At 39.8% G+C, this 18,671-nt stretch overlaps 4 protein-coding genes across 4 annotated transcripts; 1 reads left to right on the top strand and 3 right to left on the bottom strand.

The window, feature by feature from the left end:
• Positions 1 to 526: 526 nt before the first annotated feature.
• Positions 527 to 1,268, top strand: LOC128735369 (soma ferritin-like). Its single transcript, XM_053829857.1, has 2 exons — positions 527 to 623; positions 691 to 1,268. Exons 1-2 carry the CDS (start codon positions 527 to 529, stop codon positions 1,266 to 1,268), a joined length of 675 nt encoding a protein of 224 aa, XP_053685832.1.
• An 11,059-nt stretch (positions 1,269 to 12,327) lies between these two features.
• Positions 12,328 to 13,082, bottom strand: LOC128737814 (uncharacterized). Its single transcript, XM_053832551.1, has 2 exons — positions 12,994 to 13,082; positions 12,328 to 12,928 (listed from the first exon to the last, which is right to left on the bottom strand). The coding sequence occupies exons 1-2, from the start codon at positions 13,042 to 13,044 to the stop codon at positions 12,539 to 12,541; spliced, it is 441 nt and encodes a 146-aa protein (XP_053688526.1). The 5' UTR covers positions 13,045 to 13,082; the 3' UTR covers positions 12,328 to 12,538.
• Positions 13,083 to 13,940: 858 nt separating this feature from the next.
• LOC128737822 (uncharacterized) lies at positions 13,941 to 14,604 on the bottom strand. Its single transcript, XM_053832559.1, has 2 exons — positions 14,510 to 14,604; positions 13,941 to 14,444 (listed from the first exon to the last, which is right to left on the bottom strand). The coding sequence occupies exons 1-2, from the start codon at positions 14,582 to 14,584 to the stop codon at positions 14,022 to 14,024; spliced, it is 498 nt and encodes a 165-aa protein (XP_053688534.1). The 5' UTR covers positions 14,585 to 14,604; the 3' UTR covers positions 13,941 to 14,021.
• A 155-nt stretch (positions 14,605 to 14,759) lies between these two features.
• LOC128738015 (general odorant-binding protein 99a-like) lies at positions 14,760 to 15,346 on the bottom strand. Its single transcript, XM_053832814.1, has 2 exons — positions 15,258 to 15,346; positions 14,760 to 15,189 (listed from the first exon to the last, which is right to left on the bottom strand). The coding sequence occupies exons 1-2, from the start codon at positions 15,306 to 15,308 to the stop codon at positions 14,812 to 14,814; spliced, it is 429 nt and encodes a 142-aa protein (XP_053688789.1). The 5' UTR covers positions 15,309 to 15,346; the 3' UTR covers positions 14,760 to 14,811.
• Between the last annotated feature and the right edge of the window lie 3,325 nt (positions 15,347 to 18,671).

The following is an 18,671-nucleotide window of genomic DNA, read 5'->3' as shown; positions in this document are numbered from 1 at the left end:
ACGACTGCCTGTGTTGATTTGTTACTATTTCTTTCTATAAATAAGAGCATAAAAATTCGCTTCCTTTCTACCCCTTTTCGGCGCGATATCCTAAAGAGCCGTTATTAATGAACGTTTGGGTAAGTATCAAATTTTCATATTTTCAGCTTTGTTTATCGTTACAAAAATTTACAGAAATGGCAACTGAGAGCCGGGTTGTACGAAATGTTGCTTACAAGCGGTATGGTTGTTTTGCGGCAAATCTACTTTCTAATCACTCGATTTTATCAACTTGGATTAGGGGAAATAGTCGCCAGCAATTGTGGGTGAATTCTTCTTCCAGCTAGCTTAGTAACGGCCCCATTTTCAATTATCTGTCCCATTAAAAGTGCAAAAACGCACGTTCGGCAGCAGATAAGACTGCTGGCGGCGGGTCTCGTCCGGGGACGATAAGCTTTCTTTGTCGCTCATTCAATCCTCAAAAGCGCCACTGTCCCGACCTACATTGCCATTCCCGTGTCGGATGTCGTTCTGAGTGTGTTTGATAATGAGACTATTCGCGGTTTTACTTGCGGCAACTGCCTTCACTGCCTGGTCCCGAACGGATGCTGCGCAGATTGATCAAGCGTGCTTCAGCGATGGCCGTAAGTAGGAAATATTTTCATCTACGGCACCTTTTTTATGATTACTGTCTGTGAACGTCCATTGCAGGCCGATGCACATCCCGTTTCGGTGGTTATAAATACGTCAACTATGATCTGACCGATATCACAACGCAACTGGTGGATCAGTCGTTCGACTTTCTGTTCCTGTCGGCAGCCTTTAAGCAGTACGACCGGAACCGACCGGGTTTCGAAAAGTTGTACCGCAATATCGCAGACCGTGCCTGGTCGGATGCGATTGCCGTTATGCAGTATCAGAGTCGGCGCGGCCATCTTGCTTCGCTGAATCCTAACTATCGAGGCTCGAACAGTGAACTGCGTGTGTTAAGCGATCCCGTCCTAGCCAGCGAGCACAGCTCGCTGCAACTGGCAATGGAGTATGAGAAACAGGTTGCCAGTATGGCGCATGCCGTCCACAAGAAGGCTTCCGTTGCCCATCAGCGTCCGCCGCAGTACGATCCGGACGTGGCGCACTTCCTGGACCGGCAGCTGGTCAAAGGAAGAAGTGATTCCGTTCGGAAACTGACCGGATACATTCACATGCTCGATGGCATTCTGAATGTGGATGACGCAACGCCGGATCTTGGTTTGAGGCTGTTTGACGATTACCTCAAGTCACAGGAATAGCTGAGTAGTCCGGATGAACTCATGTGGAGTTATAAATTTCAAAACAATAACAAGTGGTGTGTCGATTCATACGAACCTCAGAAACAATTGTAAAGTTACGGTTTATTGTTAATTGGTACACGATATATATGACCCTAGGTATTCTTCAGTATTATCAAACCAATAGCCAAATTAATTGCTGGAGTGGATTATACAAACTTCTTGCACGTAGCAATATGGTTTTACTTAGTATACTAGCGTCATTCTTAAAAATCAAAAAGAAATCATGGCATTACAAACATACCGTGGTTGCATATCATTGGTGGTTGACAAACTTTCTCAAAAACCTAGTCTGAATGAATGACTTTATAGAATTCACCTGAACGACGAATATTTCACCCAGATGCCATTTCCAAACTAGGGGAAACATTTTCCGATCAACTTCTTTCGCGACCGCCCACGGGTGGGTGATGTGAGATGTGACCTATGAGCAGCGCCACCGCCTTATCAGGCCGGCAGGTGGGCGTTCAATTTAATGTTGGCATTTAATTGGTTCACACTTTCTTGCCAATCGCAGACGGGAGCTGGCTGGCTGCTGCCCGTCCGTCGAAAAGTAATCATTTTGGTCTGGAATTCATTTCTAACGTAAAGCGCAAATTGTTGCTGGCTGGCTGCGAGTGAGTGAAAGAACAAAATATCCTAAAGGCAAAGCAGAAATAGAATATCCTAATGTGGGCGACCGACGAAGAATGTTTAGGAATCTGCAACGCCTTATTGGGCATGTTATTTACACACGAAAAAAGCTTATTACGAGTATCAGATTACAGTTCTGATAAGAAAAATGGGCGAATTCTTTCAAAATAGATTGAATAAACTGGTCTGTTTTTCGTGAAAAAAGATGCCCGCAATTTTTCTGTTTCATTAACGGATTAATGGAATGGTATGAAATTGTTCCTTGGGGGGCCACAATGCGGCGGCTTCAAAAAAAGACGTAGAAACTACGACAAAAGCTGGAATAGCTCGAAAACCAAGAAAGGTAGAGCTGCACTTCTTTCAGCAAAAAGGTGTATCTTCATAGTATGTTAAACTTCGTGGAACATCAAAACGGCGTAGAAGTCGAAATAACCAGAAAAATTAAAAAAAACTGGTATTAAGGGGATACATTAGTTTGTAGCACTATAACTTCTTTCCCTTAAGAGATAGAAGTTCTGTTTCTTCGACAAAAACTCCTTAAATAACATTTTGTTTTAAATAACATTTTGTAAGGAGTGTAAATAACACTCCTTAAATAACATTGTTGACTGGAACATTTCGATCCAGTCGAGCCTTCTCGTAAATTGGGCCCCTCTGTTGAAGACAACCGTTTTCGTCATACTATCATTCGGCATTCTTACGACGTGTCCAGCCCAACGTACCCCCTGCCGACTGTAGCATTCCTACATACGTCTCCGCTACTTTCCGCTTTCACTTTGTACTCTGCCTAATAACGTCTGGAGCAGCTTTCACTCGAACACGACAAGGGCACGTATGTCCTCCATGCGCAGCGTCACAGCCTCAAGTCCATAAAGAACTACTGGTCTAATAAATATTGTACTAATCTGTCCAATCCATAATTTCTGCAAACCAACACGGCTTCATGAAAAAACTCTTGTCAATAAGAGAACGTTGATTTCGCCAAAACCAAGGTACCACACATTTTAGCGGTTGAAAAGTTCAAACGAGCAGGGCTTCCAAAATGGCTGCCTCAATGGATGCAGTCTTGTCTCAAGCAGCGCGACGCATCAGTAAAAGTTGGCGGAGTTTATTCTCCTCCTTTCCCTATTTTGTCTGGCGTACCCCAAGGCAGCGCTTTAGGGCTTTTGCTTTTCGTTTTGTTCATCAACGATATATGTGCGAAAATGAAATCGTCAAAATCACTATACGATGATCTCAAATTCTACGGGAAGGTTACGACGTTGACTGACTGTTGGGCACTTGAAAGAGACATCAATACGCTTGTGGAATGGTTCAGTATGAACGGAATGGAAACCAACGCCAATCAATGTTTTTAGGATAAATCCGAGTTTCCGCGCAAGGGTGGAAAAGACGGACGGACACTTCATATGGGAAAGATGGACACTCGCAAAAAGGTGTCACGCGTCGTCTAATTGTCAGTATTGAGAAAGATTAGCATATTTTATCATGTATTTAGGAAAGAATTGGTTTGGGAGAACCCCCTTCCCGATCCCTTCTTTGAGCGAGGAAATAAAATGGTTCCCTTCAATATTTTAATTGGTGATGAATTAATCGTTTTGCCTATTCCAATTGGATTTCTGTTTGTCTGTCTGTCTGACTGTCTGTCGGTAAGTTCCTAATAGAATCGAAAACTACTGAACCGATCGGCGTGAAAATTTGCATGCCGGGGTTTTTGGGGCCAGAGGAGGTTCTTGTAATAGTTGGAGACCCCTCCTATCACTAAGAAGGGGGGGGGAGGGGCTCCCATACAAATGAAATACAAATTTCCTCATAACTCGAGAACTAATCAAGCAAATGCAACCAAATTTGGCATGTGGGGGATCTTAGAGGCATGAATTTATTTCATGATGGTTTGAGACCTCTCAACCCTGTGGTAATGGGATAAGGACTCTCATACAAATAAAACAGATACGGTAATGTTCCGATTTTGTCAGCCCCATGTTGAATTTTGGGCTGACAAAATGGGCAAACTGACAAAATCGGGTAACATATTTGTTATTTTTTTTCAAAATTCAAGACTTAAGACCTTGTAATCGAAGACTTTTACTAAAAATTAAATTTAAACCCTCAATTGGTCAACCGAAAGCTCTATGAACCGGGCACAGCACACTGGTCCAGAACCTCTTTTGGTGCGCATTAGCTTTGAGCGCGAAAACTTGGTTTTAGGTTTATGGAACCTTTGGAAGAGTTTCTTAAAATTAAAATTTCTATCGTCCAGCGGAATTCAAATTTTGATTAATCCCCCTAAAAGTGTAATGAAAAATTTATTTTTCTTCAGTTTCAATATAACACATTGATGTGTTCTGCAAAGTTTTACAGTATATTATTAGCAAAGATTGAAAAATCCTATTTCTCATAAATGAAAAATCGTTAAAATCAGTTTTTCAATTATAGCTGTTTTTGTAGTTGTTGTATGAATTTTTCCTGTTTTAAAAAGTTGTACAAATAGTCAAAATATACAACATTGCTGAATATAGTATACCTCTATCTTTGCTTGTCTTGGAACTGTAGAACTTTTACTGTAAAAATACCCTAATGTTAATCCCAAATTACTCGCAAGAGGCATCATTTTATTCAAAAACTCTCCCCAGAGAATCAGAATAGTTTCAAGTAGGCTGAAAAGTTTTATAAATCAAGTTTAAAACCACAACAGTTACACAAAATTTTTAGGCTGACAAAATCGGGATAAAAAGCTGATAAAATCGGGGGTAGACAAAATCGGAACATTACTGTATTTTTGCGTAACTCAAAAACTAATTGAACTCAAGAAATTTTAGACTCTTCCATAAAACATTAGTTAATAAGGCTATCATATATATTTTATCAAGTTTTTGTCCTTCCAGTGTTGGGCCACTGAACGGAAAGAGAATTTTTCAATCGAGCAAAACTAACGCATTTTTACCTAAAGTTTAAACGTGAAAGAACTCTATTGTTTGAATTTCTATTTGTGTCCGGTGTTAGACGCGTTAACATGAGTGTATGGAGTCATTTTTCTAGTTCTTTAGGCTGTAGAGTCCATAGACAATTGATTTAAAAAAATCGAGTTATATCCCACAGATTATTTTTTGCACTCCGATTTTTGAAGCCAATTTCAAAAACTTTAAAAATAAATTGCCGGCTTTCGCTCCGCTTTATCACCCGCTTTCTGGCTAAGCAATGGGAGGAGTTGTTTTCTACTTTACTGAGAGGAAAAATTGCAAATATCATAGTTACATATCCAAAATGAAAGGCTACTGAAATGTTATAAAAAGAAATGCCAAATTATTTTCGTTGCTCATTCGGTACTCGACCGTCGAACTGTTCAGTCCGACTTTCCTCTTCGATCTGTGCTTGGACCCCACCAGTGGTAATCGGGCTTAAATTTCGTCATGTGGTTCTCGGCTCATTCTAGAATGCGTGTGTTATCAAAGTCGAAGATTTGCCCGCGCTGGATCGTGTGCTTTGCCAGTCCGGATTTTCATTTCCTTTTTCTTTGCATCATACTTATGTTCGGCTACTCTCGTCTCCAACCGTCTTCCCGATTATCCAACGTACACTTTAGCATCGTCTGTACCATATACCATAGAGTACAGTAGATTTTCCTGTTTTTTTGGTGAGATCAGGATTTTTTAGCCTACACAATGCTTGATCTTATCTATTGGTTTGAAAGCTAGTTCTGTATTATGTTTTCTTAGAATTTTATACATGGTCGTCTTGTTTCGTCTGTAACTAAACGAGGACGTCAGGACGTCATAACCCTACTAGCACAGTTGTTATAAACTAGTTGTGGTAACCGATTAACGACTGGTTTTAGTCATAAATAGGTTGTGGCAACCAGAAGTGACCAAAGTTTGCTGCTTGCGAAGAGGATTGTCGGGAACCAAAAGCAGCCCGCTGACAGGATGCAGCTCGCTCCTACAGCACGGGCTCACGGGTTCTATTCTCAGTCACTGTTGGGCAGGTTGATAGCTCCACTGGCACATTGATTGCTCGACTCAACTGCTCGATTCGGCTGGTCGACTAGCCTGCTTGATTTGATTGCTCAGTTCGATTACTCTACTTAACTGCTCGACTGGACTACTCGATCCGACTGCTCGACTAGGCTGCTCGACTGGACCGCTTGACTCTACTGGCAGCTTGACTGGACTACTCGTCTGGATTGCTCGACAAAGCAAAACCGTAGGATTAAACGGCATTTCCAAGGCTTGACCCTTCTTTATGGACAGACTTCGCAGGCGGCTATTAGAGTACAGGACAGTTACGGGGATAGTACAAAAATCCTACTGACTATCTAGCAGCACCACCTAGCCGAGATTCGAACACCCGACGACTGACTTGGTAGGCCAGCATCGTACCTCGAAACCAACTAAGCGGCTCGACAAGACTGCTTGATTTGATTGCTCGATTCGACTGGTCGACTGAACTGTTCGATTCGATTGCGTGACTGGACCACTCGATTCGACTACTCGACACGTGACAGCGACACGTTCAACGAATCAGAATTGGCCGAACTGCCAAATTGGCGAACAAGTGAACAGTGAACCGTGCGTGTCGTTCATTTGAATCGGCTCGCGGCAGAAAACGAACGGTTGTGAGCGGCTCACACAAAAGATCCGTTCTGCTTATCTCAAGAATTAGAAAGAAATAGATGAAAGCTCTACTGTTGGTAATGGCAAAATATTCGCAGAACATCACAAAATAACTCACCTACCATAAGAACCTAGCATTCATAAGAATAAACATAATGTTTGGAATGTGTAGCAATATAACAACCTAACCACCTAACGTAGTTCTACGTAGTTTACGCTAACCGGTCGTGTCTGGAACACAAATCTAGTGATTTTTTCTCCTTCACTTGATGGTATTTCTCATCAAACCAATCATTTCATATTCTCCGCCCAAGCAGCAATTTAAGTCATATTACGTTCCTCTAGTGGTTTTCATGACCTTAAAATTTCTTAAAACTACTAATATAACTATGAGCTCCACTAAAACCTTCTGATGATCGTGAATAAAACTGCCTTCCGACCAATTGTCCCACTCTTTAAAAGGTTTTTATAACCTCTTTAAGAACCAGGTTGCACTAGCCCCGTAGTTGTCCTGTACTCTAATAGTCGGCTGCGAAGTCTGTCGATAAAGAAGGGTCAAGTTCTCAACAGGACGTTTATACCCACTGCTTTGCTTTTTTTAAGTATCAGGTTATAGGCTCAGCTGGGCTTTCGCGTATTTTTAGGACCTTCACGGAAATGACCGTAATTTCTTTATTTTTCTAAACTTAAATATTTTGCGATTTTTTCTATATAAACAATAGAAATACTTTTCCAATGGCGTATAACACGCATAATTGAAACATTCTGGTTACGTTTTATGGACCGAAAACAAAGTTGGTCTCAACCTGCAGCAGTCTCCCCTATATCCGTGAGCAGAAAATTGAAGTTTTACTGTCAGATCGTCCTGATCGATTTGGTATAAAATATCCGATAAAATCTATACCTATAAAGAAGGATTTCTGTCTGTCTGTCTGTCTGTCCGTATGTTCCTTATAGAATCGAAAACTACTGAACCAATCGGCATGAAAATATGCATGTAGAGGTTTTTTGGGGCCAGGAAAGGTTTTAGTGATGGTTAGAAACCCCTCCCCCCACTAAGAGGGGGGGCTCCCATACAAATGAAACACAAATTTCTGCATAACTCGACAACTAATCAAGCAAATAGCACAAAATTTGGCATGTGGGTGTCTTCGGTGACAAGAAGTTATTCTATGGTAAATTGAGACCCCTCCCCTCTTTATAAGGGGAATTATAACTCCTCTCCTCTTTAAAAGGGGGGGCTTCCAAACAAATTTCCTCATAACTCGAGAACTAATCAAGCAACTGTACCCAAATTTGGCATGTGAAGGTTTTCGAGAGCAAGAATATTTTCTATAGTAAATTAGGACCCCTCCCCACTTTAAGAGGGGGGGCTCCTGTACCAAAGAAACACAATTTTCCTCATAACTCGAAAAGTAATTAAGCAAATGGAACCAAATTTGGCACGTGGGTGTTTTTGGAGACAAAAATTTTTTCTATGATGAATTGGGACCCCTCCCCACTTTAGGAAGGGGGGCTCCTATACAAATGAAATGCAAATTTCCTCATAACTCGAGAATTAATCAAGCAAATGGAACCATATTTGGCATGTGAGAGTTTTCTAGGGCATGAATATTTTATATGGTGAATTGGGACCCCTCCCAACTTTAAGAGGGGGGGCTCCTATACAAACGAAATACAAATTTCCTCATAACTCAAAAACTAATCATGCAAATGGAACCAAATTTGGCACGTGGGTGTTTTTGGAGACAAAAACTTTTTCTATGATGAACTGGGACCCCTCCTCACTTTAGGAGGGGGGGATCCTATACACATGAGATACAAATTTCCTCATAACTGAAGAACTAATCAAGCAAATGGAACAAAATTTGGCATGTGAAAGTTTTCGAGGGCAAGAATATTTTCTATGGTGAATAAGGACCTTTCCCCACTTTAAAAGGGGGGGCTCCTATACAAACGAAATACAAATTACCTCATAACTCGAGAACTAATCAAGCAAATGAAACTAAATTTGGCACGTGGGTTTTTTTGGAGACAAAATTTTTTTCTATGATGAATTGGGACCCCTCCCCACTTTAGGAAGGGGGGCTCCTATACAAATAAAATGCAAATTTCCTCATAACTCGAGAATTAATCAAGCAAATGGAACCATATTTGGCATGTGAAAGTTTTCTAGGGCATGAATATTTTCTATGGTGAATTAGAACCCCTCCCCACTATAAGAGGGAGGGCTCCTATACAAACGAAATACAAATTTCCTCATAACTCGAGAACTAATCAAGCAACTGGAACCAAATTTGACACGTGGGTGTTTTTGGAGACAAAATTTTTTTCTATGATGAATTGGGACCCCTCCCCACTTTCGGAGGCGGGGCTCCTATACAAATGAAAAACAAATTTCCTCATAACTCGAGAACGAATCAAGCAAATGGAACCAAATTTGACATGTAAGTGGTTTTGGACGCAAGATTTTTTTCTATGGTGAATTGAGACCCCTCTCTTCTTTAAAAAGCGAGTTATGGCCCATCTCCCCTTTAAGAGGGTGGGCTGCCATACAAATGAAATGCAAATTTCCTCTTATCTCGAGAACCAATCAATCAAATGGAACCAAATTTGGCATGTGGGAGTTTTACATGGCAGAAATTTTTTCTATGGTGAATTACGACCCCTTCCCCTTTTAAGAGGGGAGCTCCCATACAAATGAAATTCAAATTTCCTTATAACTTGAGAACTAATCAAGCAAATGGAACCAAATTTGGCATGTGGGAGATTTTGGAGTCTTGAATTTATTTTACGATAGTTAGAGACCTCTCACCCCTGTGGTAGGGGGATATGGACTCTCATACAAATAAAACAGAAATTTTTGCGAAACTCAAAAACTAATCGAACTCGAGAAATTCGAGACTCTTCCATAAAACATTAGTCAATACAAGACCACAAAAACTATCTATAGTAACACTAGATCATTCAGGACGAGACGGTCGCGAGTGTTGCCGGTGACCCGCCGTCGGAAGTGCCGCCCACTGGGGGGCTTGCAAAACTCGAGATTGTGACAAAGATCATCCGAGATTCATGATTTATGTACAACACAGGTTAATTTGTGGCAATACGAAGTTTGTCGGGTCAGCTAGTAAATAATAAATGTTCAGCAGTTTCCTTAGTTGTGTAGCATATGCGCATTAAATTTTATCGTGCATATCGGAGTGATTGGTGGCTAAAATCAAAATTTTACAATTGTTCGAAACCAGTTGTTTGAATGAAATTAATGTATTCAATTAGTCAATCTAAATTTCTAGCAAAATGATGATGATGATGATGAACGAACCCTAGTATTCTTCAAAATGGCAAGAATAAATCTCTTTGGTCACGGTGTTACTGTAAACACTATAAAACTAACATATTTACTGCGGCTGCACAAGCAACCACAAATAGATCAGTTTTGTAGTGTTACACCATTATATCATTACGCTTTCCTGTAGAGTAGTTTAATAAAAGATGTGGCACAACCAACCTATTTTACCATGGTAATATCCCAAGTAACAATTCTAAAGCCACTTGGTTTTACTTGAATTTTATAAATGTTTTATTGCGGTATTAATCATTACCTCTTGGTTTATTGTGGTATTGCGCAATACAAAGAGGATACGAGTCCAAACACACTCGTAGCTGGCTATAAAACCATAATAAAACTGCTAATAAAGAAAATTTATTGTGGTTGCTTATAATATTACGTTAAAACTTGTTGGCTGCACCACGTCTCTTATAAACTTACCATAAGTGTGGCCTGGCAATACAAAGTGGCACACCAATCAAAATTGATCTTATCGCGGTTACTTGTCAAACCGCAATAAATCTGTTCGTTTTATTAGGCTGTGGAAACCGTTAAACCCTAACCGAATAGTTTTTTTACTGCTATTATGAAGAATACCAAAGTTCAACACCAAAATCATTTTTTTATGCGAAGCCATATTGTAGTATTTTGTTTTAGCTCGCAAACAACAGTTCATCAAAGCAAAGTGTTTTGCAGAATGAAAGTTATTATCAATCGGTTTTCCTGTCAGATGAAGCAGCTAAAATGATTTTGCTAGAAATTGAGAATGACTAACTGAATATTTTCAATTTATTAAAAGAACCAGTTTTTGAAAATTGCAAAATTTTAGTGGCGCGCTAATTATATCGACCTATCATATCAAAATGCACGATGAAATTAAATGCGCACATGCTGCAAACCAAAGAAATTGCTTAAAATTTAATAAATATTCTTTGGGATATTTTATTTTGGTCGCTATAAACCAAATCGTTCAGAATGATCTGTCAGTAAAATTTAAACTTTTCTGATTGCGGATATGTTTCCAAGTTGACAACTTATTTAGTTTTTGCTAGAAAAGCGAAAAGATTTCTTAAATTATGGCGATGGCTGTCAAGTAGCGAAAGCTTAACCGGTTTTATTGCTTCTTTCAGTAGAGCGTGATACGACTACTTGAGTTTATAACCTGATTCTTATAGCGGTTATGAAAACATTCTGAGGAGAGGGCCAATTGGTCAGAAAGCAGTTTTATAGCGGTCATCAGTAAGTTCTGGTGGAGCTCATAGTTTTATTAGCGGTTTTATGAAATTGGTCATGAAAATCACTACACGAACGTAATAAAACTTGGAATTGTTACTTGGGTAGGCAACCGCAATAAACTCGCTTAATAAACAGCTTTATTATGGTTTTACAACTGTAAGTCCCTACGATAAAACTGAACCTTGTTGACGTGATGTAGCGCTTTTTCACTAATCAGTAAATAAACAGCGGTCACGTTTAATTCTGAATGTTGGTAAATATTGGTATACTTTTGTGACGTCAAGTGGGTTGGGAGTAAAAATTCCGACATGTGATTGTTGCGTTGTTCAGAAAGTGCCTTCATTCTGAATAAGACTAAGGCCAGTATGGCTCGAAAAAATTGACAGCCCTGTATGAAGACGAATATGAAACGCATTCAGCGCATTCAGTTTTACCCCTTGTAGTATTCTTTTAGCTGTCAGCCCATGGACATCACTACTGAACTGCTGACAGTGTTTGTCTTTCTCAGTTTTCTACCCTTATAGAAGAAAGGGTAATAAACCCATGCTAAAGTCACCTGACATCGAATGGCCTGATTCTACTAAGATTCGAACCCACGACCACTCGCTTGTCATAACAGACTCGGTAGCCTTGCGGCTACGGAGCGCTCATCTTAAAAACATAGAATTCACCTGATCCCATTTTGTTTGGATCCTATCAACATGCTTGTAACTTTCTTCTTCCGTTCACTCCGTAGATTGTAAAAAACTACCGTTATAAAATATTAATTACAAGTTTCAGATAAAAACACGAGGTTAGGCTACTATCGAGTTTTTTAAGAGCGGGAATGGCAGATAGTTGTCAGTGTTGAAAATTACAATCTAGGATTAGTCGTTCTGAAACCCATTTGAGGATTATTAAAACCAAACAGCAAACCGTATTGATAAAAGCTACATAAATATTGTCCGTCTCCTTTTCGTCAACTTCTCATCCATCCCAAGCGGATCTAGACATTTAATTTTTTCCTATTCTTTTTTTGTGGAAATGAACATTCTCGACATTCTGCATTTCGCTTGTAAATTAACTACGCAGGAGTCCAGGGAAAGTAATGGCAACTTTTTCAAGTGCAGCAAGTATTGCACAGTAGGTTGAATTACTTTTATATTACCCTCATATTTCCGTTTTCGATCAGCAAGGAAAAGGGTGTGAGTAATTCGATTCACAAACGACAATGATTGAGTTATAGAGATAATGTATATATTTTAGATTTAGTGTTAATGTTTATGTTAGTGATAGATTATTGAATTCATTACCAGCTCGAACTATTTACCTATTCTATTCAACAGAAAAGCCACGTAAGATAGATTATTGTGACAATATATTTCTGCTGTGCCTATGCTAAACACTGCCAATTATGCGCTCTTGCGCGTTAGTAATTTCACTTATTCCGCAGTTTTCTTGCCCTGAATGTGCTCCTTGTAAGCCTGCATCGAGCACTGGAAGTACAGGAAAGACTTCTTGCAATAGTCCTCCCCGTAGGCGGTGGGATCCAACGCAGCGATACACTGTTGCATGGCCTCGCGATATTCGGCAAACCCGGGCTTACCGTCCAGGTGTTGTTCTACCAGCTCCCAGTTCGGTCCCGTTTCATCGTCATAGAACCGAGTCATGATCCCGATGCAACGAACCAGACAGTACAAATCCTTATCCTCGCCGTAGTCTTTGTCCTTCAGTTTCTGAAAGGTTTCCGGTGAAGTTTGCAGGACTTTACCGCAAGTTTTTGTGAATTTTCTCATTTCATCATCTGAGTGTACGGCACCGCTGCAAAGGGTCTGATGGAATTAATTAGAGTTAGTTAGTTAGAGAATGGTTTTTGGTTATTGAATTACCAACTTACCAGGCCGATGACCAGCAGCAGCAACGGAGCAGCAGCTACGGTGAACTTCATCTCGATGCGATTCCCATAGGACGACTGATCGTTGCAACCGAGATCGTCCGCCTGTTAGTGCTTCGAACGGAGGTGGAGGTCATCGTTTTGACCTTGTCACTGATAAAGGCTTCCATTTGATTGGTGGTTTATGAATGAAATAAAGGGCCAATATAAACAAATAGCAAGACTTGTAGAAGTTATCTCTGTACCTATTAGTGTTGCATTATTTTACAGGAAAGGGATCCTTCGAGATTCGAGAGAAATTATGAGATTCTCGCATGCGCCGGTCAAATTTTTATTTAGTTCGTCAGCTTGTGTTGGGGTAGGCAATCGTTCCGTTTTTTACTTTCTTTTTTCGAACGACAATCACCTCAACAACACTCTTTCGGAATCCAATTGAACTCTGTGAGTATGAGAATCTTTTACAGTTAAGAAGCTTTATTGTATTGACATGTCTTTTTACACGCTTGGAACGCTCGATAAGGGAGTTGAAGAGTTTCCCTTTTATCCAGTTCGATGTAGTCCAAAGATTCCCCAATATCTACGATTCACATGATCTGGGGGAGAAGTTGGGTTCGAATCCGGTTGTAATTGGTTCCAATTACAGGCTTGGTTTCCCTTTACGCCTTGTCCCATTCTGTTAAGATATTATCAACTTTATTGAACTTATTTAACTTTATGAATTGTTTAATCACGATTCTAAGTGTATTGGAGAGTTGGTTAGTGAGTTTCAAACAGTCATTCTGATGCTACGAATCTATCTTCGAAAGGTAGATGCTCAACATCAAGTCAGATTCGTTTTGTCGAAAAAAAAAAAACAAAATCACAAAACATACCCTTGAGAATGTTTTTCACGCCCTATTTTTCACAGGATTTTTCTTTCATCTTTCCCGGAAAATGCTAGGAAATTGGTTTTTCGATAAAACTGCGCTCGTGTTTTATTGTGTAAAAATTCCCATTAAACACTGCTCACAAAATCGAATCACCGAAAAACCTTAAGCTTCCGTCGCTTCCTCGTGTGCCTTCTTTCGGTCCAGATACTGCTTGCGGACACACCACAGTTGCTTCCACGCCTTCCTGCAGTAGCACGTTTCTTCCGGTTCACCTTCCACCGGTTCGCTGCAGCTTTTAGCCTGTTCGGTGAACTGTTCCTCGGTAAGACCTTCGCCCATCGACTCGTACATTCGGCTCAGATTAACACCGGTCGCATCGTCGTAGGCTCCGTCCAAGATCGAGGTGCAACGGATGAAACAGAACGTGTCGTGATTCTCCGAATACTTGGAGTTCATGTATTGCTCCAACTCGTCGGCAGGAGTTCGCAGTATCTTGGCGCATGTGCGTTTGAATTCGTTATATTTCTGCTTGCGGTCCGCCGAAGTGCCTGTAGGAGTGCACCTGGTAATTTCACCGGTTGCAATCTATAAAAAAAATATGTTAATGACATCAGTTTTCGTTTCGATTGCAATCGCGAAAGCAAACTTACGACGAGCACAGCAACAACGATCCACCGAGAAAGATGAGCCATTTTGAACAGCTGCACGGAAAGCTGTGAATTCATTGACCGAGTGCTCGCTTGCATTTATAGTGGACAGCCGCTGATTTCCGGTCAGTTCAGGTCAAACTGATTGCACAAAACGCATCTGCACTATTTACTGTTATAAAATATACTCATCAATCTTATCGGACAGAAAGCGGACGAATAAAATTATAACAGACCGAGTTGTTTGATTAGAATTATTTATTATTTTGGTTAGTTACTGTTTTAATCACAAGCAGACATCATATTCATTTACTTTCGTCCAAGTCCTTCTTCATAAGTTCCAGAAATTCCTTCTCGAAGCACTGGTACACCTGGAAAGCCATCGAACAGCTGTCCTCCTTGTCATCGCTCACCTCCTCCAGACACTTGATGTGCTCCTCGCTGAACTCCTCCTGCGAACTTTCCGATCCATGTCCGAGCAACGTCTTAATATTGTCCAACCTCACGGCTCCGGTTTCGCCGTCGAACAGTTGCAACGTTTCCCCGATGCAGTGCATCAGACAGCGGGACGCCTCCTCCTCCGGGGGAAACTGAAGTTCCAGAAAGGACTTTTCCAGCTCATCACTAATCGCGACCGTTTTTTTGCATTCGTCCACCAGCGAGCGAATCGTATGCGAGGAAACCTTCAATCGAATGCCTTCTAATTAACCGAGGAACTTTATCGCTTTGGGAGGGAATTGTATTCACTTACCAAAGTTGCAGCAAAAAATAATAGTAGGAAAACTTTCGAATGGAACGCCATTTTCTTCGAAGAACTAGTCTCTGGAACAATCAACAAGTGCACTTACATTGAAGGGTATTGGCAGTTTTATAGGCTTTCCGCTCTACGCAGCCTACTGCTACTTAGTAGTGGGATAATAACAATTTGCCTGCCCCTATGATGAGATTGATGAGTGCCGCGTGACCAAGCATTTGCGTTCAATTATCACTAATCGCCAGCGATTGTTGACGCAAATTAGTAATGTCATCACAGTGATTCGTTTAGTCTTTCAGTTCTTTTTTTGATCACTTTCATTGCTTAGAGAAGCGTATCGCATCCTTATAGCAACAGTGTGGTTTCCACCGGTAGGTAGTAAAATATGACGATCTGCTACAAGAGTCGATCATTAAGACTTTCACAATATCTCTTCTGGCACACAAAAGAAAATATGATAGATCTAGCTATTTATAATTCGTAGGGTTCATACCAAACATTTCTCAATGTAAATCCCAAACACATTAGATGCAGTTTTAGACACGAATGGCACACACGTTTGCGCGATGACCAGCTAAAAACCTTCTTAAGGGAGAGCACATTTTCTAAACTTCAGTGTTTCTAAAACTTCCTACAACTCTTTCTTGGAAACCAATTTAGAGCAATCCATAGTTTTCAAGATGCGATTTTTTAATATAATCCCTATGAAAAATCCCTTTTTCAAAGTTATTCTTTGGTCAAAATATTGCCAATATTTGTGAAAGGTGCATGTTGTCAAATGTAGGTAAATTTCGAACCCAACCAAAAAAGAGAGGCCCGTTTCAGATTCTGGCTGTTTTAGAAAGATTTTGCGTAGAATTTTGTTGATAGGAAAACTTGCTTTGGGGGTGTATTTCAACTGTTAGAATCGGAGCAGATACTAATGGTCCCAGGTTACTTCCTTGCGGTGCGCCTGCAAAACCCGTTTCCATTCATAGGAAACATCTCACATGCATGATTATAGTCGCAATTATTTTTGGCAAAGCATATACATATGTTTGTACGCTTTTTTAATATCAGTAAAATTATAGGGAGTTTTCCTGTAAATTTAGAAAAAATTACCAGGTTTTTGAAAATTCTCTCGAGTTTAGTTTGAGTTTTCTGTCTAATAGCATGTAGGTAGTAGTAGCAGGTTTGTGGTTTGGAATCTCTACACTCACGCTGATTGTGTCTGGGACACGACTGCGCTGGCTCATTTGACGTAGGACTGTGGGAATTTTTAGGCATTATCGTATATGTAGACTTGAGCCAAAGTATAATAGAATTTTATGAAATATTGAATTAGTTTATGAACTTATTAACGAAAAAATATTCGAAAAATTTCCGGTCACCAGTTTTTCCTAAAAAACAAGCGAAATTTTCTTTTATTTTTGGGAATTGCTAGTTTAAAATAATGCACAATGGGCAAAACGGAGCACGTAATCCCATTTAATTGAAGTGAAGTCGCTAGTCTGGAATCTTACAAGATACCTATTCCTACGTAAAAACATGCAAGGAATCGATTGGTGATAGTCTCATCTTTTGCAGACCTTGGGAAGATGTCCATTTTGCTCTATTATCCTAAAAAATTATTGTAAAGGCTAATTAAACAGTAAAAAAAAACTTATTTGCTGCCCGTGAAATGAACTCAAATAGCTTCCAAATGTTGTCAAAGCATGAGAAAAATCAAAGTCCATCCATTCTATTCTGTACGAAATGCAAGAATGGTTCATTTTACCACACTCATCCCTGATTACATATTAAAATCTAATTGAAGCGACTAACTCTACCTACTAACTAACTCTAAAAAACGCTCCTCAGAAATAATGTGTATTTGAACATACTGAATAACTTTAGAGTACAGTTTAAAGCAATCAAAAATTTGTATTTATTGCGGTATTTCATTTCCTCTGGTTTTATTGTGGTATTACGCAATATAGTCAGTATCCCGACAACTAGGATTTATCTCCAAAATTGGAAGAGTTTTTAAGGACCCTCACTGCTGGAAATCTTTATACTGTGCATTAGTCCGTACTTTGCTTGAAAATGCCTGCGTAATTTGGCAACCGCACAAGCTCACCTGGAATTTAAGAATCGAACGCATCCAAAGACGATTTATCCGTATTGCCCTCAGAGATTTGCCTTGGAGGGCACCCAGAGAATCTTCCTCCTTATCGTGAACGTTGTCTTCTACTCGGTTTGGACACACTGGAATGGCGCAGAAAAGTTCAGCAGGCAACGCTGATGGCAAAACAACGATTTTGATTCGCCGACGCTGCTTTCAAAAGTGAATTTCCGAACATCGACAAGATCCCTGCGAACTACGGCTTTATTGCACACGGAATTCCACCGAACCACGTTTGGGTACAACGAACCAGTAACTTTATGCATCCGGATGTTCTCTCTAGTTGAAGAACTGTACGAATTTGGAGAGCCTAGTCGAATTTTTGTTCAAAAATTGTCAAGATCTGATGCTTTGTAAGAACTTGTGTGACCTTCATTAAGACATTGTCAGATGAATGCATTAAATAAATAAATAAATAAATACCGAGAGGATACAAGTCAAACGCACTTATAGCTAGCCATGAAACCATAGTAAAACTGTTAATAAAGCAAATTTATTGTGGTTGCTTATATTACCACGATAAAACTACACCACGTCTCTTATAAACTTACCATAAGTGTGGCGTAGCAATACAAAATGGCGCACCAATCAAATTGATCATATCGCGGTTGCTTCTCAATCCGCAAGAAATCTGTTGGTATTATAGAGCTATTCATACGGTAAAACCCTGACCAAACAGGTTTATTGCGGCTTTTATAAAGAATACTAAAATTCAACACCAAAACCTTTTATTATGCGAGGCCGTGTTGCCATATTCCAGTATTTTGTTTTAACACGCGAACAAAAATTCATCGAAGCAAAGTGTTTTGCAGACAGAAAGCTAATATCAATCGGTTTTCCTGATACAGAAAGCAACTAAAATGATTTTGCTGAAAATTGAGATTGACTAACTGAATATATTTATTTTGTTAAATCAACCAGTTTTCGAGAATTGCAAAATTTCAATGGCGCGTTGACTTTATCCACCTATCATATCAATACGCGCGATAAAATTTAATGCGCATATGCTGCACAATTATGGAAACTGCGGAAAATTTATTGTTTATTGATTTTTCTATCCGATATTTTATCACAGTCGCTATAAACCAAATCGCTCAGGATGATCTGACAGTAAATGTGTAAGTTTTCTGCTCACGAATGTATACAAACAAGTTAACAAAACTGGTTGACTGATTTAGCTTTTTAACCAGAGTAAGCGTTATAATTTTATGGAACAAAGCAAAAAGCTTCATTAGTTTATGGCTGTTTTACTGCTTTCAGCAGCTTGA

Source organism: Sabethes cyaneus, chromosome 2 (assembly GCF_943734655.1).
Source record: "Sabethes cyaneus chromosome 2, idSabCyanKW18_F2, whole genome shotgun sequence".
NCBI lineage: Eukaryota > Metazoa > Arthropoda > Insecta > Diptera > Culicidae > Sabethes > Sabethes cyaneus.
Note: the sequence above shows the minus strand (reverse complement) of the source record. Positions and strands in the feature narration are given on the sequence as shown.